Source organism: Cynocephalus volans, chromosome 2 (genome assembly GCF_027409185.1).
Source record: "Cynocephalus volans isolate mCynVol1 chromosome 2, mCynVol1.pri, whole genome shotgun sequence".
NCBI classification, from domain to species: Eukaryota; Metazoa; Chordata; class Mammalia; order Dermoptera; family Cynocephalidae; genus Cynocephalus; species Cynocephalus volans.
In genome coordinates, this window is record NC_084461.1 from 184,824,165 (window position 1) to 184,848,963 (window position 24,799).

The 24,799-nt window shown below is 48.6% G+C and overlaps 1 protein-coding gene across 2 annotated transcripts in view; it reads left to right on the top strand.

Moving 5' to 3' along the window:
* SCARB1 (scavenger receptor class B member 1) overlaps window positions 1-24,799 on the top strand; it is a 76,116-nt gene that overhangs the window by 24,559 nt on the left and 26,758 nt on the right. For both annotated transcript variants that reach the window (XM_063085872.1, XM_063085871.1), the window contains exons 2-4: window positions 15,856-16,013; window positions 18,889-19,030; window positions 22,788-22,991. In XM_063085872.1, coding sequence (XP_062941942.1) covers window positions 15,856-16,013; window positions 18,889-19,030; window positions 22,788-22,991 — 504 coding nt within the window. The remainder of the gene's footprint in view (window positions 1-15,855; window positions 16,014-18,888; window positions 19,031-22,787; window positions 22,992-24,799) is intronic.

Here is a 24,799-nt window from a genome sequence, read left to right on the forward strand (position 1 = left end):
CCCAGATCAAGAAACATCTCCCCAGAATTCCCTGTGTTCTCCTTGTCACCACCTCACCCCCAAGGGTAACCACTCCCCTGACATCTTATAGCATAGATTAGCTTTACCTAAACTACTCCATGCTTCTGCACCCAGTTTTTGTACTTTCTCGAATGGAACCACATGGCAGGTACTCTTGCTTCTTGCTTCTTTAAGCTCAACACGAGGTTTTTGAGATTCATCTGCATTGTGGCTGGCTGTTCTTTCTCATTGCAGTGTAGTGTACCATTGTGTAACTAGACTACAGCGTGTGTCCTGTGGTTTCAGTGGTTTCTATTTGGGGCTATCGTGAATAAAGCTGCTGAAAGCATTCATGTACAAATCTTTGTGTGGACATGTGTTTTCATTTCTCTTGAGTAATACCTGAGAATGGGTTATTGGGTTGTAGGGTATGTACATGTCCTAGGTTGGCAGATCTTGCCCAACACTTCTACAAAGAGGTTGCACCAATTGACTCTCCTGCCAATGGTGTATGAGTGCCCTGGTACTCCCCAGGGCCTGTCAATAAATATGTTTGATGTCTCTGAGCTCTTCCTATTGTGTATCTGAGATATTTATGGATTACATGTCCTCTTCCCCACTTTCTGCTCAGTTCCCTGTGGGCAAAAATCCTGTTTGGTTAACTTTGCCCCTATAGCACTAAGTACCAACTTTGAGCATACTAGATGCTCAAGCAGGGTTGGAATGAATGAATGAATGAATGAGTGCTGTGTTTTCATCCTGTGTTACTGTAGGATAGGGATTGCAAACTCAGATACTTGTAAGGGCTGTGGAGGAAAAATGAGTGAAGCAGCCTGGTGTGAGGCGATAGGGAGTGGTGAGGTCTGTGGCAAGCTAGAGAACACACCCCATCCAAGCAGCAGCTGCCTCTCAGCACCAGCAGGCTGTGGCCATGTGGAGATGCAGGCCCAATGCTGGTACATCTCCCAGTTTTTCAAAAGAAGCCAGAAATCTGGAATTTAGCTGTCACTTTTAAGGTATTGTCAACAAATTAAAATACTTTGAAATACCATGTGATCCAAAACTCATCTATTGGCCAAATCTGGCCCATGGGCAGACAGTTTGTGAAGTTTGCCTCAGGAAGACAGAATACCCAGTCTGTGTCCACCCCTCCCCCTGCCATAGGGTGGGAGGGATATAAAAAATTTTAAGTGATTTTTAAAACCTTGTTATTATGAAAAATATCAAACATAAAGATAGAGAGCAGTATGGTTGCTGTGTGCTCTCTCGCCTGCTCAGAAGACGGTTCCATCTGTCCTTCCTCCCTACCTTTCCCCTCTTCTGAATTGTGTTGGAGCACGTGTCCGACATCATTGTAGCTGTAAACATCCCTAACAGTCATTGTTTGACTTTATTGTGCATCAGAATCTCCTGGAGGCTTGTAGAAACACAGATTGTCCAGCCCCACCCTTGGGGTTTGGTTTCTGAGTCAGCTGGCTTCAGATGGGGCCTGAGCATCCATGTTTCCATCAAGTTCCCAGGGGATGTTGATTCTGCTCATCCAGGGACCACACTTTGAGAACCGCTGTTCCAACAGGTACATGCTAAACACCACCACCTACCACCACAGAACAGAAGAAACCCCCCAGACATGACCACAACACTATTATAATAATTCCGGAGCACAGTGATGAGTTTTGAAAGGGTGGACCTGCTCAAACTTTGAGAAATTCCCTGGGGCCTCTGCCTGGGCTCTCAGCCCCTTGCTGTTGGATCCTTTTTGGGAGCTGAGAGAGCCCCTTGCTGTTGGATCCATTTTGGGAGCTGTGGCTCTGTGGTCAGCACCAAGGACAGGAATTGGTGGCAACTCTGTGTCCTGGTCCCAGCAGAACCTAAGGACCCTCAAGTTGCTCTGAAATCTGGTGGCTCCTGTTCTCCCCCCTTGCCTATCCCCTGGCAACCTGCTGGCTTTAGATTTGCTTTTGGCAAGAGCCCTGGTTGTATTGCTGCCCAGGAGAGGGAACAGCTGGCCTGCCAGGGCCCTCACACCGCTTGGTGTGGATCAGCAGGTAGCTCATGGCATTTTTCATCCATCGTGGATGAGGATGAAGCTGGCTGAGCCCTTTTCAGGGCGTGATTCGGTTACTGTCTAGCAGTCCTAGCTGTTAGGAGGGGGCAGCTGCGTGTCTGCAGCCTGAAAGGGCTTGCTTTCCAGATCCCTGCTGCGAGAACAAAGGGCACCTGCTGTGCCACTTACAGCAGCCACCCGGAGTGTGTCCTGCTGCCGGCAGGTCTTCCCTGCCTCATGTTTCTCTTAAGGCAGCTCAGGCTGAAATATATCAGGATGATTAAGCATCCTGGGTGTGGGGGAGGAGAAAGGGAGTGGCCAGAGTCCCTTTGCTTTTAGGGAGGGGGTTCCAGGACTCTCTTCTCCATCCTGTGGTCCCCCAGCAGTCTCCTTCTCCAGGAGGCAGGTGCAGAGGTTCAGAAATCAGATTTCATGGGACACCAGGATGTTTGTGAGGTTTTTGTGGGCTGCAGGTGCTCTCCTGTTCGTAGCGCCACTTGAGGATGTGCTGGACTTCTGAAGAGCACCCACTTCCATGTTAAGAATCTTTCGCTCTAACTTTTAAAGCTGGAGTGTAACATGCATCGATGAAAGTGCACACTTTTAGATGTGGAGGTTGGTGAATTTGTACTTAGGTGTGCACACTGGAACAGTCACCTGGATCATAAGCAGAAGGTTCTCTTGCACCCCTGGCTGTCAGCATACACCCCTGAGGAACCTCTGTCCCCGTCTCTATCCCCATGGATTAGTTTTACCTGTTTGCCAGAATTCACATAAATGGATGCCCACTGCATGTTCTCCTGTGTGTTAAGTTGCTCTTGCTTAACATTAAGCCTGTCATTGTGTGTGTCACAGTTGTTCCCTTTTGTTGCTGGGTAGCATTCCACTGTGTGAATGTGCCACCATTTGCCGTCCCCTCACTTGCTTGTGTTGTTTCCAGTTTGGGGCTATTATGAGTAAATCTACTATGAACAATCTTTGTGTGGGCATATGCTTTCGTTCCTCTGGGATGAGTACTAGGAGTGGGATTGCTGCATCATGGGGTAAAGGTTTGTTCAGCTTTAGTGAGTGTTTTAATCTGTTTTGTGTTGCTACAACAGAAATACCTGAGACTGGGTAATTTATAAGGAAAAGGGGTTTATTTGGCTTATGATTCTGGGACAGCTGCATCTGGCACGGGCCTCAGGCTGCTTCTACTCATGGTGGAAAGTGGCAGGCAGCCAGTGGGTACAAGCAGATTACATGGCGAGAGGAAGCAAGAGAGAGGAAGCAAGAGAGAGAGAGAAGGTGCCAGGTTCTTTTTAAGCAATGAGCTCTCATGGGAACTAAGAGAGCGAAAACTTACTCATTAATCCCCCCTCCCCCAGGGAGAGCATTAATCCATTCATGAGGGATCCGCCCCCATGACTCAATCACTTTCCAGCACTGCCACATTGGAGATCAAATTTCCACATGAGTTTTGGAGGGGACAACACATCCAAACTCCATCATTCCACCCCTGGCCCCCCCAAAACTCATGTCACTCTCACATACAAAACACAATCATTTTATCCCACAGTCCCAAAAGTCTTAGCTTACTCCAGCACCAACTTAAAAGTCCAAAGTCCAAAGTCTCATCTGAGACCAAAAGCAAAAGTCCTTCCAGCTGTGAACCTGAAAAACAAAACCAAATTTGTCTACTGCCAAGATATAATGGTGGAACAGACATTGGGTACACGTTCCCATTCCAAAAGGGAGGAATAGACCAGAAGAAAGGAAAAACAGGCCCCAAACAAGTCCGAAACCCAGCAGAGCAGACATTATGTCTTAAAGCTCCAAAATAACGTTCTTTGACTCCAATTCCTGCATCCCGGGCACAACTGGGCATCTGGGCCCCCAAAGCATCAGGCAGCCTCATTCCCACAGCTCTGCCAGGTGCAGCCCAGTGGGCTGTGCTGGTGCCTGTGGCTTTTCCAGGCTGGTGTTCCACTCTGGTAGCTCCGTAAGTCTGGGGTCTCCATGGTGGTCCTGCTGCCTTGGCTCTACTAGACATTTCCCTGGTGGGGGCTCTCTGTGGGGGCTCTGACCCCACTTTCCTGTTCGGCATTGCTCTAGTAGATGGCCTCAGCAGTGGCTCCGCCCCTGCAGCAGGTCTCTGCCTGGGCTCCCAGTCTTTTCCATACATCCTCTGGAATCTGGGTGGAGGCTGCCGCACCTCCACTGCTCTCATGTCCTGCCGGCCTGCAGACTTAACACAACGTGGATGCCACCGAGGTTTCAGGCCTCTACTTTCCAGGGTTGCTGCATGAACCACACTTGGGGCTGCTCCAGCCAGAGCATCTGGGATGCAGGGAGCAGGATCCCGAGGACAGCTGTGCCCCAGGTCTGTCCTCCAGGATAACTCAGTCCTTCTAGGCCTCAGGGCCTGTGATGGGTGGGGCACCCTTCCAGACTTCTCAAATGCCTTCAGGGCTTTCCTCTCATTTTCTCCACTATTAGCATCTGGCTGCCTCACTGCCAAGATTAGCAACCAGTTTATCTGCTTCACCCTTGCATTGTTCTCCGGCTCTCTGCTTCTTTACCGCATGGCCAGGCTGCAAAGTTTCCAAATCTTTACGCTCTGCTTCCCTTTTAAATTCTGGCTTTATATCATGCCTTTGCTGCCATAACTCAGAGTAGGCTGTTAGAAGTAGCCATGCAGCGTCCTGAATGCTTTGCTGCTTAGAAATTTCTTTGGCCAAATGCTCTGGTTCACAACTCTTAAGTTCCAACTTCCACAAAGTCCAAGGGCATGGACACAATGCAGCCAGATTCCTTGCTATGGCGTAGCAAGGATTATCTTTTGTCCAATTCCCAATAAGTCCCTCATTTCTATCTGAGACCTCATCTGCATGGCCTTTGCTGTCCACATTTTCAGGTATCTGTATAGCAACACCCCACTCCTCGGTACCAATTTTCTTGTTTTAGTCCGTTTTGTGTTGCTATAACAGAAATACCTGAGACTGGGTAATTTGTAAGGAAAAGAGGTTTATTTGGCTTACGATTCTGGGACAGCTGCGTCTGGCACGGGCCTCAGGCTGCTTCTACTCATGGCAGAAAGTGGCAGGCAGCTGGCGGGTGCAAGCAGATCACATGGCAAGAGAGGAAGCAAGAGAGAGAAAGAGAGGAGGTGCCAGGGTCTTTGTAAGCAACGAGCTCTCGCGGGAACTAGTAGAGTGAGAACTCACTCATTAATCCCCTCTCGCCCAGGGAGAACATTAATCTGTTCATGAGGGATCAATCCCCATGACTCAATGAGTTTCCAACACTGCCACACTGGAGATCAAATTTCCACATGAGTTTTGGAGGGGACAACACATCCAAACTCCATCAGTGAGAAAAGTGTTTTCTATAGTGATTGTACCAGTGTTCACTTTCACCACAATGCATGAGCACTCTGGGTGCTCCACATCCTCGTCAACACTTGTTATTGTCAGTCTTTTTCATTTTAGCCATTCTGGTATATGGTATGGGATCTCATTGTGAGTTTAATGTACACTTCTTTGATGACTGTGCCACCCAGGGCTGATGGGGTGGCTTTGGGAAGTCATGGGGACCCATTCTCCTATCTTCCTGTTCTGCCATCCTTTGTGTGTGGCTTTCATTCTCAAGTCTGCCTCATGATCCAAAGTGGCTGCTCAAGCTCCACCCATCATGACTGAATTCCACACAGCAGAAAGGGGGTACTTGTCAACAAATACATAGAAAATTCTGATATTGATAACATGAGGAAGAGAAAATGGTCATGGATAGAATGTGACAGGACAAGGGCTGCTTTAGAAAGAATAGTTCTTTTGTCCATTTTGTTCACGCTTGTAGTCCTCAGGCCTAGAACAGTCTGTTGTATAGTGGGAGCTCAATAAATATTGTTGAAAGAATGAAAAGCATTCAGGGAAGTTTTCATTGGGAAGCTGATTAGACTTGGGAAGTGAGGGGGTCACATATGTGGACACTGGGGGGAAAGATTGCTCCTGGAGGAGCAAATAGTCAGTGCAAAGGCCCTGTGGCAGAAACTTGCCTGGTGGCTCAGGCACACAGCAAGGCTGGTATGGCTGGAGCTGAGCAAGCAAGGCAGATAGGAAAGTGAGATGAGGTTGGAGCGGCTGCAGGGTGGTAGACTGTGCAAGGCCTCATCAGTCACTGTCAGAAGACTGGGTTCTATTCTGAGATACATAGGGAGCCATGGGAGGGGTTTGAGCAGAAAAATAACATGATCTGATGTAAATCTTAAAAGGCTAACTCTGATTTTGTAGGGAGAATAGACTAGGGGGCAACAGCAGAAGCAAGGAAACAGAGACTACTGCACTAGTCCAAGAAAGTGATGATGGGGTCAGGATGGAATTGGAGAAAAGTGGATGGATTCGAGGTATGTTTTGGAGGGAGAGCAGCCAAGACTTGCGGATGGATGGGTGTTGGGTGGGAGGGAAATGGAAGAGTCAAGAATGACTCAACTTAGCTTAAGCAATTTACTCCGTTGTCTTAGCAACATGCATGGGTTCCCTATATAGAAAAAAAAAACCTTTAAAAAAATTCTTCTTACCTTAGCCCTTTAAAATCAATAGAAGTTGGAACCTTAACCAAGGATGTGGTGTTCTCATGTCCCAGATGGAATCAGCATATGTTGCAGTCCTTCCTGTGTTTATAGGTCCCACGGGGATGTGGACACCTGGGGCCCTTGGATTCAAGGTGTCCTAAGAGACTGGCTGGTCCAGAGTGGGCAGGGTCTGGTCCTGTCCTAGAACTGCGCCTTGTATGGGTGAATCGGGTTCTTGGCTCATTTGCTCAGAGGTGTGTTCTTTCTCCTGGATCCTGTTTTCTGTTACTAATGGAGGAGGAATCAGGTTTTGCAATTCAATGGCTAGGTCAAGTTAATGATTAATTTGCGAAGCTCCTGAGCATCAGATCCCAGTGGGGAAAGCCTAGGAGAGAATGGTGGGGGCACAGAGTGGATACAGAACCTGGGGCTCCGTCTCTCCCTGCACCTGTGACCCTGGGGAGGCATTTGCCCTCGGAGCCTCAGTGTCTGCATCTGTGAAATGGACCATAGAGAATTTAATGAGGTGAAGTAGGTGGAAGTGTTTTGTTACCTGGTGGTCCAGGTCCCTAGGATTCCCCTGTTCCCCACTTGTCCTCACGCATCTCAGGGGCTGGGGTCCCATTGTTCATCTTTTTGTCTAGCAAAGCATCTAGCATGGGGTGGTGATTGGGCAGTGAATGAACCGGGATCCTAATTAGATCAGCTCATTTCAGACCGAGGTAGTCCCATAGGCTTCCTGGAGGAGGTGGCACCTGGATAAGTGGGATTTTAGGTTTGGAAGTCAGGGGCATCCTGGGAGCACATGCTATGGGTGGCAGGATAGATAGGCATGTGTAGGAGGCAGTGAGCTGATCCACCTCCTGGGGCTGGCCCTGGGGTGGAGAATGTGAGGCATTTGGTTTGGAGAGTTGAGGCAGGGCCTTGAATGCTGAGTAGAGAAATTCATACTCAAAGGTGGTAGGAACCCAGTGATAATTACAGCTGCCTCACATCAGCACCTGCTGTGTGCACTTGCCGTGCCTGTCTCTAAGCCTCATCACAGCCTTGAAAAGTAGGGGCTGTTACCACTCCTGTTTTGCAGATGAGAAAACTGAGGCACCAGGAGGGATGCCTCTTGCCTGAGGCCACACGGTTTAGGAAGCAATGGAGGTGTTTCTCGAATCAGATTCGTCGATACCAGCGCTTTTTAAAAAAAATATATTTATACCAATATAAATCAAACCACCACAGCGAGCTGCACATCTGATCTGAAATTTTCTAGCAGCCTCGTTACAGAAAATCAAAAAGAAATAGGTAAAATTTATGTTAGCAGTATATTTTATTTAGCCCAGTATGTTCAAAATATCATCGGCTCAGCATGTGATCAATATTAAAGTATTATGAGTGAGATATTTTGCATTCATTTGCTTTTTTTTTCATGAAACCTTTGAAATCCAGTGTGTGTTCTGTACGGCAACTCGTCTCAGTGTATACTGGTGCCCTGGCTCCCATAAAGGCCCTGTCACTGTCCACCTGGCTTTATTTTTTCCTAACATGCCTCAGGGCCTGAAGTTCTTTCCTGTGTGGATTTGTTTACCTGGTGATCATCTGTCCCCCACCTCAGGGACCTTGCTGATTTGTTCTTTGTGATATTCCTGCACCCAGGATGCAGCCTGGCACCCAGCACATGCCCAGAAAGTATTGGGATGCGAATGAGTGACGGGGGTGTGCGGTGCATCCTTCCATGATTGTCTGGAAGCCTGGAGGTTGCTCCCTGCCACCCGTCTCGCAGGGCACCTGGGCAGCATCGCAGGTTCGGGCCGGCATGGACTCATTGCTCAGCTTCTGGGGAGTGAGGTGTGGCTGCCCACAGCCAGGATGCTAACCCAGCCAATTGGGGGATCACGATAGTCATCCTGGCTGCTTGGTTTTGTCTGGCCTTAGCCCCTGTAGTGGGTTGAATATTGTCCGCCCCAAAAGACGTATCCAAGTCCTAACCCCTGTTACCTGTGAATGTGACCTTATTTGGAAGTAAGGTCTTTGCAGATATAAGTAAGGAAGGGGTCAGATAGGTCCTGTGTTCAGTGGGAGTGTTCTTGTAAGACACAGAAAAGGACACACAGAGAGGAAGGCATTGTGACAACGAAGACTGAGATCGGGGTGATGTGGCTACAAGCCAAGGACTGCCAAGTCCGCTAGAGCCACCGGAAGCTGCAGGAGGCAGGGCAGGACCATCCCAAGAGCCTCTGAAGGGAGCAGGGGCCTGCGCACACCTGGATTTCACACTTGTGGCTGCTACAGCTGTGAGAATACACTTCTGTTGGTTCGTGTGACTTTGTTGCAGCAGCCCTAGACTAGTACAGATGACTGAGTGCTTGGGAGGTGGGTGAGGCCAGGCTTCCTGGTGCATGGTTTTAGCAGGAGTCTGGGGACCTGAGGAGAGATGCTTTTCAGGCCCTCTCTGAGCTGAGGTTCTGCACTCTGGCTGCTGGCAGTCAAAAGAGAGGGTAAAAACTCTGGAGTTGTGGGCCCTGTTCTAGTCTCTGCTCAAAGCTTATCCCAGTGTGTGCCTCAGGCCTGGCCGGCTGGCTTGAGTGTTTTGGAAGGATTGCCATGAGGCCTGGCTTCTCCCCTGCCTCCCCCAAGTCCGTTCTGTGAAGCACAAGGCTGGGCCCGGGTCCTTCAGCCCTGGGAACCCTGCTGTGCCCTTCCTTGGCCAGGGCCTGGTGCTCCTCGTGGAGGCCTGTGGCGACCACCCTGGTGAGGGACAGCAGCCTGAGCCTTGGAATCCATTTACCTGCAGCCTGAAGCTGCAGCCTGGCTCTGAGTTTAGCTTGCTAAGCCAGAATTTTTTATTATAATTTTAAAGATTTACTTAATTGAAAAATAGAGTAATAGCTAAGAATTAATGTATATGAAATTTTCATCCTGTCTATCACACACTGACAAGCTGTTGCCCCAGCCCAAGCTGGGCCCCAAACAGGCCATACTCTCTGTGTATTTAAAAACATTCATTCTTAAGTACACGCTATTTAAAGCATACACCAAGGAGAAACCACCCCCTTGACATTTCCACGTTGATAATATTATTGCAAATCTCACTTTTGCTCATTCACTCGGCACATGTTGATTTATTGAGCTCCTGCCCGGTGCTGAGCACTGTTCTAGGCCCTGGGGACATATCAGTCAACAAAGTAGATGAGGATCTTGCCCTTGAAGGTTTATGGTCTAGCAGGGGATACAGACGAACAATAGAATAATAAGTTAATTGTAGTATACACCGGAAAGCAACAAATAGCATGGAAAAAACAGAGACCGGTAAGGGAGTTCAGGAATTTTCAGGGTGGGTAGGGTGGGCCTTCCTGGAAGAGGGCATGTGAGCAAAGATCTAAGAGGGTGAGGGATATGACCACGTGGCTACCTTGAGAAGAACACTGAAGGCAGAGGGAATAGCAGGTGCAAAGGCCCAGGGGCAGGAGTGAACCTGCAGATACGAGGGACAGCAAGGAGGCTGGTGGGCCTGGGCTGAGTGAGTGACGGGGACAATGGCAAGATGTGGGGCCAAGGAGGGGACAGGGGCCAGACTGGGTGGAAGGGCTTGCAGGCCAATGTTAAAATGACAACTTTCATGTTAATTTTATTTTCAAGAAGTAAAATGATACAAAGACAGTTAAAGCCTTACCCATGTCCCTCCCCTCCTGCCCTCTCCTGTTGTTTCCAGGTTAGTGGGTATTATTTCCCTGCATGTTTTTCTACATTTCCATGAGTTAGTCTTCAGAGGGAATATAGAGTAGTATTTTGTGTTTGAGAATTTCACGTTAAGAGGCCATTATCAACTGTATCTTTCTGCAGCTTGCCCTTTTTTTCACTGAAGATTCTTTTTTAAAAAAAAATGTGTTTAAGTTGTATAACATTATATTGCAATTTTTTTTTTTTTTTTTTGGTGGCTGGCTGGTATGAGGACTGAACCCTTGGCCTTGGGGTTGTACAACACAATGTTTTGATACACATGTGTGTAGTGAAGTGTTACTACCTTCTCACGTAGTTAACTTTCTTTTTTTGTGTGGTGAGAACCCCTGAAATCTACTCTGTTAGCAAACTTCCAGTGTATAATACAATATTATTAATTATAGTCCTATGCTGTACATTGGGTCTCTAGACCTACTCATCCCACACAACTGTGGCTTTGTACCCACTGTCCGACACCTCCCCATTTCCTGTACCTCCTTACCCCAGTAACCACCATTGGCTGCTTCTGTGTGTTTGTCTCTTTCAGAGTCCTTGAATCTAAAAGTGAGATCATGCAGTATTCGTCTTTCTGTCAAGGTTCTGTCTTGGAAACTTATCCATGTAGCTCTAGTTCATTCATTTTGTCTGCTATCCTGTGCACCAAGGCCCAGTTTATCTTTGACTGGGCACCTGCTGGGCTCTCTGTTCTTTTTCGAGATTCGACAGGTCTTTTGCAGCCCTCTTGCACACACGTGAGAATTTCTCTAGGGCAGTTTTTAAACTGAGATATGATCCGCTAGGTGGGTTGTGAAATAATTGAGGTATGTGGAGACCAGCATTTTAAAAACAGAATGGAATAGGATAGAATATCAGAGTCCTAACGTAATTGCATTATGCCTGAAGTGAGTACTCTTTCCGGAAGCTTCTGGTAGGTATGCAGGTAAAGGCCCTAGGGTGGCAGGTAGTGTTGGTGCCTCAGGGGACCCACAGAGCCATCAGGGCCTTGGCCACGTTCTGACCTGGTTAGGAAGTGCCCACTGCTCTCCAACCAGCTTACTCAGCAGTGCACGGCCATCCCCATTTCTAAACATCTTTGCCTGAACTTGGTTTTCTGGGGTGTCTTGATTTTTGCCCATGTGTTGGGAAATGATATCTCATTTTAATGTGTAGTTAATCTTTTAAAAATTGTGGTTAAGTTTCAGTTAACATAAAATTCACCATTTTAACCATTTAAAAGTCTATAGTTTAGTGGCATTTAGCGCAGTCACAATGTTGTGGAACCATCACTACTATCTAGTTCCAGAATGTTTTTGTCACCCCAAATAGAAGCCTTGTACCTATGAAGCAGGCCCTTCCTGTTCTCCCCTCTCCCCTGCCCGTGGCATCTACCCGTCTGCTTTCTTTTTCTATGAATTTGCCTGTTCTGGACATTTCACGTACGTGGAATCATGCAATGCGTGGCCTTCTGTGTCCGGCTTCTTTCACTTAGCATCATGTTTTCAAGACTGGGGGGCGACTGCTAATGGGTATGAGGTTTTGCTTTGGGTGATGGAAATGTTCTGGAACTAGGTCGTGGTGATGATTACACAACTTTGTAAACATACTAAACATTTTTGAATTGTATACTTTAAATGGTGAATTGTATGATATATGAATCATTAAACTGTTAAAAATGTTAGCATGTTTTTAAGATTCGTTTATAACACTCATCCATAACTTTCATCCTTTTTAAGTTTACAATTTGATGAGTTTTATCAAATGTATACACCTCACTTGTGTGGCAGCTAAGATCAAGATATGAGACATTTTTATCACGCTAAATCAGCTTTCTTGTGCTGGTTTGCAGTTGGTCCCCTACTTCTACCCCCAGCCCCTGGCAGCCACTGATCTGGTTTCCTTGCTCCCAGTTTTCTCTTTTCCAGAATGTCATATAAATGAAATCATATAGTATATCGCTTTTTGTGTCTGGCTTTTTTTTTTTTTTAACTGAGGGTAATGCTTTTGAGATTCATCCATGTGAGGTATTTATCAGTAGCTGATTCCTTTTTACTGCAGAGTATGGATGCTTGGCAGTTTATCTGTTGATGGGTATTCAGGTTGTTCCATACAGCATTCCTTTAAAAACATATATATATTTAAAGATGACCAGTAAGAGGATCTTAACCCTTGACTTGGTGTTGTCAGCACCACGCTCTCCCAAGTGAGCTAACCGGCCATCCCTATATGGGATCTGAACCTGTGGCCTTGGTGTTATCAGCACCACACTCTCCCAAGTGAGCCATGGGCTGGCCCTAAATAAAAAACATATTTGTTATTGGTGGACATTCAGGCAAGCCGTGATGTTAAAGACTTCCTAGCCTTTGCGTAGGCTGTGTCCTCTGCCTGGAACTCCTTCCCCAGCCCCTTTTCTTTTTTATTTTTTAATACCCAGCTCAGAGGTCCCCTCCTCCAGGCAGTCTTCCTGACTGCCCAAGAATGGGCTCAAAGGGTCCATTTGCCTGGATGGGAGGGGGTGGCATCCAACAAGGGCTCACCTTGGCACTGTCTCCCAACTTTGTGTTCCAGGGCTATGATCTTTGACCTTGGGGGTAGGGATAGGGACAGGATCACAGAATCAGCTATGTTAGGCAAAAGGGTTTGAGCTTCACCAGAGCTGTTATCTAATCAGCTGCCTGGTCCAGATGCCTCTGGTCTGGTGTAACTGAAAGAAAGTTGTCCTGCTGATCAAAAGCAGGTCAAAGTCTGTCTGCCACCAGGGGTGGGGGTGGGGCAGAGGAGGAAGGGTCATTCCATGTCAGGTGACTATGTGGCTGACCATTTGGATGCCCTGGAGTCCAACAGACCCTCTTCTAAGCACTTTCACTACATGGACTCATTTAAATCTTTTTAACAGCCAATGAGGTGGATGCTATCCTTATGCCCATTGTAGAGATAAGGAAACTGAGGCTCAGAGAAGGTCAGTGACTTCACCATGGTCATCCAGTCTGAAGGGGCAGATCTGGGTCACTGGAGATTCCCTGTGGGCAAGTGCTGGATAGATGGGCTGGAACTCCAGAATTCACCACCCTATCAAAAAGTTTCCTGTGCCCCCTCCCCCTTTCTTTGGTGGTAAAGACAAATAACTTGTGGTCTACCCTCATAGCACATTTTTCAGGGTACTGGGTATTGATGTTGTGTTTTCTACTGGCAGAGCACCAGCAGAAGCCAGGCTGGGGAAGGCCCAGGAGGTTAGGGAGTTGCCCACATCACAGAGCTGGTAGGGATGGGGCAGGATTTGAACCCAGCCTTCATGTCACTAAGCATCTCTTGGACTCAGTTTACCCAGGAGGGCTGAGTCCTGGGGCCTGAGTGAGGGAGGGAAAAATGTGTGCGTGGGTTTTCCTCCGTACTGCTGGCTCTGAGCTGAACCCTAGTGGACAGATGGTGTGGATGCAGTGAGGCTGGATTGGACACCATGGCCCCTCCCCTCTTCTGGAGGCAGCTGGCTTGTACGGGGAGCTCCAAGGGGGCTCGTTCCCTCCTGGGGGCATCGCATTTGGTAGACACAGGTGTGCTCATCCTTCTTGCAAGCCCCTTCCAAGGTAGATATGATCATTCCCAATGCTCAGGTGAGGGGGCTGATGTTCAGAGAGGGGAGGAACTGGGCCCAGGGTCACACGGTAAGTGAGTAAGTGATGGATTTGCACTGAGGCCTCCCTATGACTCTGGAGTCTCCCTCCCTGGAGCTGTGTTGGGTCTAAAGTCCTGGGAGGGAGAGTGAAGGGAGAGGTTCATCATTCATTCATTTAAAATCTCCCCCTGCCTAGCTCTGTCCCTGGCACTAGGATTTAGCAGTGGACAAGACTGCAGATCCCCACCCTCATGCAGCTGACATTTTGGTAGGGGGGGTCATGCCTAATAATGAAGACCATTTCAGGCCCTTGTTAGTGCTGTAAAGAAAATATAGCTGCAGAGTGCCCTGTGTCGGGTGGTGCTGGGTGTCTTAGAGAAGCCTGGGAAGCCTCTTGGAGGAGGTGGCATCAGGGGTGTGATGGCCACCGAGTGTGCAAAGGGGCCGGCCTGTGCCGAATACGGTCCTCAGGGGTGTGGGGCCTGTCCCAGGCAGAGGGACACACAATGCACAGGCCTTGAGGCTGTTGAAGGTCGGTTCAGATGGAAGGCTAGGACAGGCAGGAGGCCTGGGTGACCGGATTCTGTGAGCTGGCACCTGTGGGCTGTGGGCAGGGCCCGGTGAGGGGGTTGGGCTAACCGAGAGGGTGGGGTCTCTCTGGATCCAGCTCTGTGTATTGATTCTGGCTGTTTGGGGTGGGGGTGTGAGGGTGGGGGATAGCTGTCCTTGTCCTGGAAGGCCATGTTTGAGAGAAGGGGGAGGGTGATACAAGCCACCAGTGCAACCTCGCTTTACGACATCAGATGTCTGACGGACTGGGTCACTCCACCCCACTGGGCTGTGAGGGGATGTGTGGGGCCAGTGATGTGGCCAGGCTGAGTTGGGAGTGAGGATTGGGGTGGACTGGGGGACTCCTCTGGGACACTGGGGTTAGGGAATTGCAGATCTGGAGAAGCAAAGCAGCAGTCAGAGGCCTAGTGGACTTCAGACCTGTTTCCTTCAGCCTTTCAAGAAAATTAAGTTTTTGCCAAGCTTTATAAATCAAACGTTTCATATAAATTTCTGAATTTCTGGCTGGGAAACATCTCTGTTCTCATCTCCTTCTGCCTTTGCCCCTTGCATGCTCAGCTCTAGCCACACTGGCCTCCCTATGGCCCTCAAACTCTCTTTAAACACCTTGCTGCCTCAGGACCTTTGCATGGGCTGTTGCTACTATGTGGAGTCCCCTCCGCCTCCCAAATTCACGTGCTTCCCTCTTTCACTGCCTGCAGTTTCTATTTTGGATTTGGCTTCTGTTTGCATTTTTTTACATCTCACTTACCTGGTGACTGTCTAAAATTCAGTTCTCTTCACCATCCCTGTTTGCTTTCTCTGCACTCTGTCACATGGCACCTATTGCACCCTCATTGTTTAACACCTGCCTTTCCCCTGCTACAGTCAAAGCCCCATATAGTTGGGGATTGGTCTGTTGTATTCGCCCAGTTCTTAGAACAGCACCTGGCACATAGTAGGTGCTCTTACATGCTTGTTGAATGAATGAATGAATGAATGATACATTTGGCCCCATGGAGCTCACATTCCTGCATGGTGCCATATGCTGCCACTGAGCAGCAGCCACCTCCTTTAGAGGGCATGAGGGGACCCCATTTGCCATACTACATTCACCGGTGTTGGCTGTTATTATTAAAACACAGTTTAAAAAATAACAGCATGAATATTTACGTATTTAATTTTATAAACTCCAGGTACTAGAGCTGTGTGTATGAAGGGCTTTTCCTCCACCTCCTGTCCCCACAGCCCGCACCTGAGGAGCCCCTTCCCATTCATTCCTGTGGGGTCCAGCAGTGCAGGCTGGCTTGGGGCAGCTGTTCCAGAGCCGCATGGTGGAGCCCCCACCACCCTCCTCATGGGCCCGTTTGTCTCATCCCCCTGCAGAATGTGCGCATCGATCCCAGTAGCCTGTCCTTCAACATGTGGAAGGAGCTCCCCATCCCCTTCTACTTCTCCGTCTACTTCTTTGATGTCCTCAACCCCGACGAGATCCTGAAGGGCGAGAAGCCACAGGTGCAGGAGCGCGGGCCCTACGTGTACAGGTGAGACTGGAGGGGCTGGCTGGGGCCAGGCGGGGGAGGGGTCTCAGAGTGGACAGGGTGGGGCTTCTGTGCTGAGCCCCTGAGACTGTTCCAGAAGCAGGCCAGGTACAGAAGAGGGGCGTTGATGGGGCTGGGGATGTTCTTTATGGAACAGTGAGGCACGAGGGATGTGGATCTGAGTGGAGGGGGTGTGTGTGTCCCCCTCTCTCACACATTCCCAGGGCCATTCTCTACCAGGACCAGGAGCAAGCTTGCCCAGCTCTGTCCAGAGCAGAGGATTGGGCGGGCGAGCACAACCATGCTGGCCGCGTGCCTGGCATTGTGCCTTTGCTTTCTGGCCTTGCCTTACCTGGCTGTGGCCTCGGGGGAGTGACTTCACCCCTCTGAGTCTCAGTTTGTCCACCTGCAGACTGGGGGCAATGATGACATAGCAGCTACTTTGTCGGGTTGTCAGACACTTGCACGAGATAAGGATACACTCAGAGTGATTAAGACAATGTGCCAGGGTGCGGTGAAGCATGCCCCAAGTGCACATGCCTTCTTACTGCACTTTTTATCTCATGGAGTTGTTGTAACACCCCTCCTCCTCCGCATTATCGTTCCCTTTTGCAGGTAGAGGAATTGGGGCTCAGAGAGATGAACTGACTTGCCCCTGTCACATGGGGGTGGCCGGTAGGGTGGGTGGGACCTCAGGACTGGCTGCCTGCTCTGCCTGAGCCTTTGGACCTCGAACTGTGGCTGGTGGAGCCAGGGGTGCCCCTTCTGAGGGGTGAGTGACCCCGCCCTGGCTCTCCTGGGGATGGAGTGGGCAGAGAACGTTCTGGCTGTTTGAGATGCAGTTTGGTTCTGGGAAACCTAGGATGAAAACTCAACAAATGCACCTGAAACATTGTGGAGCCGGAAACATTAGAGTCAGCTGCATGGATTTGTGTGCTCATTCATTCATTCACTCATTTATTCAGTAAATGTTTGTTGAGCACCTAGTAGGAGTCAGCTGCTGTTCTGGGCACATGGGAACCAGGAGTGGACACGATGGGCGGGTGCCTGCCCCGGGATGCTTGTAGTCGAGTCAGGGAAGTTGGAGGAAGATAAATAAGTAAAACCGTAAGTCAGCATTGAGTGCTAAGAAGAGAGTGATAAAGCAGGGGAGGGACTAGGGAGAGTGGAGTGTGATTAAGCCTTTGGTAAGAAGACCAGGGTGGGCCTCTCTGAGAAGGTGACTGGTGAGCAGAGACCTGGAGGAGGGAAGGGAGCCATGCAGGTCTGGGGCAAGAGTGTCCCAGGCAGGCGAACCCATAGTGCAAAGGCACTGAGGCAGGGGCATGGTGAAACTAGGTAGCAGTGAGGAGGCCAGCCTAGGTTAAGAGTCCCACTTGGGCCCAGAGCCACAGGGCCTGGGAGCATTGCTGCCAGCGTTAGGGTTTCTAGAGCACTCTCTGCAACAACCCTCTGAAGTATGGAGGGTTATCACTCCATTTTACAGATGAGGAAACTGAGGCCCCTAGAGGTGGAGGGGCTTGCTCGAGGTCACACGTTTCTCCCAATCTGGTGCTCTAGTCATTGAGACTTTGGACTCTGGAGAGTGACTGCCTGGATTTAAAATGTGGCTTCGCCACTCACCAGCTCTCTGCTCATGGGCAATGGGCTTTCTTTCGGGTACCAGATGCGTCAAATTAACAGAAGTAGTTTTCCGAGGGACTGTTGGAATACAAAATCCGATTCTGACCATTCTGCCCTCCTGGGCCGAGCAACTTCATGAAACCAGGATCCCAGCTGAGCTCTGCTGTGCAAAGGCTTCTGTGTTGGAGCCCAGCCTGGCTTGCCAATGCCTATAGTTATTCCTTCATTCTGTAAGCATTTATTGAGTGCCTCCTGCTCCCAGCCCAGACAGATGAGACCCTGCCTCACAGAGCTGATGTTCTGATGGGGAAAGGGCAAATAAGCTGGCAAGTAGTGAAATCAGGTACCAGTAAGTGTGATGAAAACAAAACAGGGACATGCTGGAGAGTGCTGGAGGGAAGGTGTCAGCAGGGCTTGGACTAACTGGAGGGTCAGGGAGGACCTCTGCAAAGGGGACAGTTACTGGATCTGAATGGTGGGAAGAAGGCGCTGGGGGAAGGAAGGTCCCAGACAGAGCATATGCAAAGGCTGAGGCAGGGAAAGGCAGCCTGTGTGGCTGGAGTGTCATGGGTGGGGGGGAGTGGGAACGACCAGGCCTGAGGATTGGGCTGGGTCAGCTGGGGGAGGGCCTCGGAGGCCACATGAGGAGCTCCACTGGGGGTTGTGGCCAAGAGAATGACACGATCTGATTTCCACTTTTGAAAGATTCTTCTAGATGCTTTGTGGAGGATGGATTGAAGAGGCAAGAAATAATGAAAACAATAACAATAATAATAGCTGCTAATGTCTGTATATTGTTTCCTTTGCATCAGGTGACTGTTTTAATTGCTTTATGTGTATTAACTCATTTAATCTTCACAGCAACTCTACAGAGGAGATCTTGTTATGACTTCCATTTTATAGACAGGAAAACTGAGGCACAGGTAGAGAGTGATGGAGACAGGATTCCACCCCTGGCGCTCTGGCATGTTCCTTACTACCGTGCTCCACTGCCTCCCTTGAAGGAGCAGGGACACTCAGGAGTAGGCTGGTGTGGTCTCCCCACCTTAGTGAGGGGGAGAGGGAGGTGTCAGGGTTTGGGGTGCTCTGGGGAACAGACTTGGGGAGGTGGTCACGCCTGGCTTTGGCACTATCAGGTAGGAGATGTATGTGGACATTCCAGGGCCCCGCAGCCTCCGGGTGGGTACTGCAGGTGAGTTGCTGGGAGCGTCCCCACTCAGGTGGGGCCAGCTGATCCAGCGGCTTCCCCCTACAGGGAGTTCAGGCACAAGAGCAACATCACCTTCAACGACAATGACACGGTGTCCTTCCTTGAGTACCGCAGCTTCCATTTCCAGCCCGACAAGTCTGGTGGCTTGGAGAGCGACTACATCGTCATACCCAACATCATGGTCTTGGTGAGGCTGCCTGCCCTTGTCCCTCGAGGGGTTCCCTTTCTCTTCCCACCTGCCCCTTGCACGAGGCAGTTCCCTGAGGTGGGCAGAGCATGGCGATCCTCTCCCATAGTGGGTGCTCTTGGCCCTGTGCTGTCTCAACTGCCCCACCTGAATTCTGAGTTTCCTGGGCTGGCCCACCTGTCTCTGGCTTGCAAGTACTGGCCAGGTTCATTTTCTTTTCTATTCCATCTGCAACTCTGAACTCTCCAAAGGGAGGTACCTTGTGGGCGACTGAACGGGCACTGATAGGCTCTGGTCTGTGGCATTTGGGGGAGGGTGTGGGCAAGACCTCTGCTCTGTGGGTGACAGTCATAGTCATAGCCAGTGTTTCCTGAGCTTGTCGTGTGTGTGGTGTTCCCAGGAACACCCCCCGGTTTGCTGATTCACAGGACTCAGCATAAAGTCGTACACACAGCTGTGATTTATTACAGGAAAAGGACGCAGAGGACAATCAGCAAAGGGAAAAGGCACATGGGTGAAGTCCAAGGGACACCAGGCTCAAGCTTCCAGAGTCCTCCCCCCATGGAATCCCACAGGACATGCTTAATTCCCCCAACAATGAGCTGTGACAACACGTGTGAAATGTTGTCTACCAGGGAAGTCTGCTAGAGACTCAGGGTTCAGGGTTTTCACTGGGAGCTGGTCACGTACACAGTCTTGGCTTGGCACCTAGCAAAATCCCAGAAGCCCAGAGGAAAGCAGGTGTTTGACATAAACTACATGATTTGTGAAAACAGCCTGGGCATAGTGAGCTGCTGTTATCAGGGGATGGAGGGAACCTTCCCGAAATCCAAATTTCCAGACTCCAGCTGAGGGCTTGCCTTGCCAGCAGCCTTTCTAGAGCCAGATAGTAAATGTTTCAGGCTTTGAGGCCTAATGGGCCCTAAAAAGGGTCTCCTTGGCAGCCGCTCAACTCTGCCATTGTAGCTCAGAAGCAGCCAAGGACAGTAATGAGAAAGAATGGGCGTGGCTTGTTGCTATAAAACTAACTTTGTGGATGCCGAAATGTGAATTTCGTGTGTCTCTCAAGTTTCTTGGAATATTCTTTTTTTGATTTTTTTCCCCAACCATTTGAAAATGTTAAAAACATTCTTAGCTCATGGACTGTACAAAACAGGCTTTGGGCCGGTTTTGGCTGTGGGCCGGAGTTTGCTGACCTTGGTGTAGATTATGTTCAGAAGGACACCCAAGAACCTGCAGCAGCAGCAGCAGCAGCAGCAGCGGCAGCGGGCTGCCTCAGGGAGGAGAACGGGGAGACGAGAGCCAGGGATGGGAGAGGGACTTACATCCTTTTGTGAGTTTTTAAAACTGTGTGTATATTACCTTTAAGAAATTATTAGAGAATGAAGGAGTCCCTGGTAAGTTCCCATGGAACCAGATCGCTATGACCCATGTTTCAGGAAATGCTAGATGTGTTCACTTTTCTAGAGGTGGAGATTGGCTTTTAGATGATGTACCTTCAAGAAAATAAACTGAGAGTGAAGACGGTATCTCTAGAAGAAAGCAAAAATTGACAAATTCCCGTGTACTCTAAGCACCTAGGTACTGGGTAGAAGAGATGTCTGGGGCTCTTGGTGTTTGGATAGGAAGGAGATGATAAGAAAGTGGAGTAGAGTCACCATTAAGGCTCTCTTTTTGTCGCAAATGGGAGTAAAATGTGCTCCAAACTGCCTCATGCAAAAAGGGAATTTATGGGCTCCTGTTACTGAAAGGGTAGGGTTGTGCTAGTTTCGGGTATGGCTCAATCCAGGTGCAAAAAGTTTGGCTGGGATTTGTGCAGGCTTTATTCTCCGGCAGGCCTGCCCTTCAAGGTGCCTATAGGCTTGTACACACAGGGTCACATGGCCAGTGGGGCACTCTCTCTCCTCTAGCCCCAGCAGAATGTCTCCTTGTAGCTCCTTGTCTCTGACTGGGCCATATCCACATTCCCAAACCAAGCACTGTAGCCAGAGGGAGGTAGGTTTCTTTTCTTTTCTTTTCTTTTTTTAATTTTATTTTATTTTACCAATATACAATGTAGTTGATTTTTGTGGCCCATCACCAAAACCTCCCTCCCTCTTCCCTCTCCCCACTCCCTCCCAACAACCTCCTATCTGTTCCTTGTCGTATCAACTTCAAGGAATTGTAATTGTTGTGTCTTCTTCCCTCCCCCCCCCAGTTTATTTGTGCATTTATTTATTTATTTTTAGCTCCCACAAGTAAGTGAGAACATATGATATTTCTCTTTCCATGCCTGACTTGTTTCACTTAATATAATTCTCTCTAGGTCCATCCATGTTGTTGCAAATGGCAGTATTTCATTCTTTTTTATAGCTGAGTAGTATTCCATTGTGTAGATATACCACATTTTCCATATCCATTCATCTGATGATGGACATTTGGGCTGGTTCCAACTCTTAGCTATTGTAAAGAGTGCTGCAATGAACACTGGAAAACAGGTATACCTTTGACTTGATGATTTCCATTCCTTTGTGTATATTCCCAGCAGTGGGATCGCTGGGTCATATGGCAGATCTATCTGCAGTTGTTTGAGGAACCTCCATACCATTTTCCATAGAGGCTGCACCATTTTGCAGTCCCACCAACAATGTATGAGAGTTCCTTTTTCTCCACAACCTCGCCAGCATTTATCATTCACAGTCTTTCTGATATTAGCCATCCTAACTGGGGTGAGATGGTATCTCAGTGTGGTTTTGATTTGCATTTCCCAAATGCTGAGTGATGTTGAGCATTTTTTCATATGTCTGTTGGCCATTCGCATATATTCCTTTGAGAAATGCCTATTTAGCTCTTTTGCCCGTTTTTTAATTGGGTTACTTGTTTTTTTGTTGTAAAGTTGTTTCGGTTCCTTGTATATTCTGGATATTAATCCTTTGTCAGATGTATATTTTGCAAATATTTTCTCCCACTCTGTTGGTTGTCTTTTAACTCTGTTAATTGTTTCTTTTGCTGTGCAGAAGCTTTTTAGTTTGATATAATCCCATTTATTTATTTTTCCTTTGGTTGCCTGTGCTTTTGGGGTCTTAGTCATGAAGTCTGTGCGCAGTCCTACTTCCTGAAGTGTTTCTCCTATGTTTTCTTTAAGAAGTTTTATTGTTTCAGGGTGTATATTTAATTCTTTAATCCATTTTGAGTTGATTTTAGTATATGGTGAAAGGTATGGGTCTAGTTTCATTCTCCTGCATATGGATATCCAGTTATCCCAGCACCATTTGCTGAAGAGGCAGTCTCTTCCCCAGTGTATAGGCTTGGTGCCTTTGTCAAAGATTAGATGGCCGTAGGTGTGTGGGTTTATTTCTACGTTCTCTATTCTATTCCATTGATCAGTGTGTCTGTTTTTATGCCAATACCATGCTGTTTTGGTTATTATAGCTTTGTAGTATACTTTAAAGTCAGGTAGTGTTATGGGGAGACAGGTTTCTGATTGGCCAGGCCTGAGCTATCTGCCCACCTCTGGGACTGGGGCTAGGGTTAACTTAGCCTGAATCCACTGGGTTGAAAGGAGGAGAGGTGGTTCTGCAGAGCACATGGGGTCCTAGAACCAAAGGATCAGGGAATGGTTCTGGATGCCCCAGTTGCCCAACATGTCCACTCCAGGGGCCCTCCTGGGCCCAAGCATTTCCTTACATGGGCTCTTTGCCTTGAGGCCTGGCTTGATTTGAGGAAGGACGGGCAGCCATGTGCAGCCACTGACCTGGGGCATCCCTTTGTGTTGCAGGGTGCCTCCGTGATGATGGAAGATAAGCCCACGAGCCTGAAGCTGATCATGACCTTGGCATTCAGCACCCTTGGTGAACGCGCCTTCATGAACCGCACCGTCGGGGAGATCATGTGGGGCTACGAGGACCCCCTCGTGAATCTCATCAATAAGTACTTTCCAGGCATGTTCCCCTTCAAGAGCAAGTTCGGGTTATTTGCTGAGGTGAGTGTGGCCCAGAGAGAAGCCAAAAGTTCAGGGCCCATGTCTTGTCCTCCATTGACATAGCCTGGAAACCAGGTCACCCCTTGCTTTAGAGTTGGCTAGGGGGCCCAGGGGCCATGGGTTGTGAACTGCAGAGAACCTAACTCAAAGTGGCTTAAACAAAATAGGGAATTTTTTGGCTCATGTAACTGAAAACTCTAGGGACAGACTCAGGTGCAGCTTGATTCAGGCTCAAATGATGTGATTGGGGCTTAGCTTACAGAATTGTTGGCAGTCAGGGGAATGGCTGCTGAGGAGGCAGATTACAAATGTTGACTACAGCATTGCTCTGAGCTGCCTATTTATTCTTACTCTTGATCCCCAGTAACCTGGTAATCTGGTCCATGTAGGGTCTGATCCTTGACCTCTGGCCCCTGACTTTGGCTCTTTCAGTTGCTGGTTTTATTGAGTCGTCTGGGTTGCTCCATCCTCAACCTTCTCTTTGGATTTGGGCTCTTCTGATCTGGTGTAGAGTGTTGAGGGGAAATTGTGGTTTTATATCTGCATGTGATAGATACTCAATACATTTGTGTCCAGGATGAAAGGTACTGGTTGTGTGGGTAAATTGGCAAGTCTCGGTAAGTGACATGATTCTGCAAAAACATCTTGTAACTTCTGAAGTACTTTGCAAATGAGAGTTATTACAAAGTAACTAGCATAGCTATAATCTATGTTTGACCACGTATAATGGAAAACTCAAAATAACAGTCTAGCAGTAGGCTGTTCAGTGTTGGTATGGTGGCTGCATAGTCTTCAGTGATTGAGAAGCCTTCTGCTACTCTGCTCTGTCGTCCTTGGGGTGTGGTTTACATTTTCAAGATAACCTTATGGCCCAAGATGGCTGCTAGAGCCACATCCCAAGTAGCCCAGCAGGAAGAAAAAAGTGGTGGTGGTGGGAGGAGGTGGGGGAGTTGAGGACAAAACAGCATGTCCTAGCTGCCTCCCTCTTAGGGAGGGAGAAAACCAATTTCCACTTACTTCACATGGGCCAGAACCTAGTCATGTGGCCACACCTAGCTGCAGAAGAAGCTGGGCAGTGTAGCCTTTTAGGTGGGTGCTGATACCTTGATTACCCTGATCTGGGTTTTGGTATGAAGGAGAAAGGGGAGAAGAGACTTTGATACACTGCCTATTACAGTGATCATTTAAGTATCCTATTGGGTGAGCATTTATTAATAATATCAACTACCATAATAAAAACAAAGACGAGCATTTTGAGCTCTTACTATGTCCTAGGCACAATGCTCAGCCTTTCTGAGCTCTTTTAGTGGCTTTGTAGTGGCTCCTGTTATTCTCACCTTGCAGTGGCTGCAGCATGGGGCTGACAAGGTCCGTTTGGGCAGGTGGCAAAGACACAGCTGTTAGGAGCCAGGCCTGTGCTTTGTACTGGGACCTGCTCTGGAGCCTGTTTGCTGTAATAGGTGTAGCTGTTTGGCCAGTACACCTCGATGGTGTTCTTCAGTCTGCTATACCTTACACAGCACTTCTAGATTTTACCCCAGCGGTCACTCCTTTCTTTGTATGCTTTGTATGTCTTTGTTCTGAATTAAAAACCTGCTTCTAGGAAATGCCCTCAGAGCACCAGTGCCTGGGGCTATCTAGAAAGTGCCCCATAAATCCTGGGTCCTGGATGAGCCTCAGAATTTCAGTGGCTTAGAACAATGAGGATTTATTTCTTGGCTTATACTGCCTGTCCAGTTTGGTGATGGGGGTCCTTCTGCTCATGGTGGCCACTCAGGGATCCAGGCCAAGGGAAGCTCCTTCTTGAC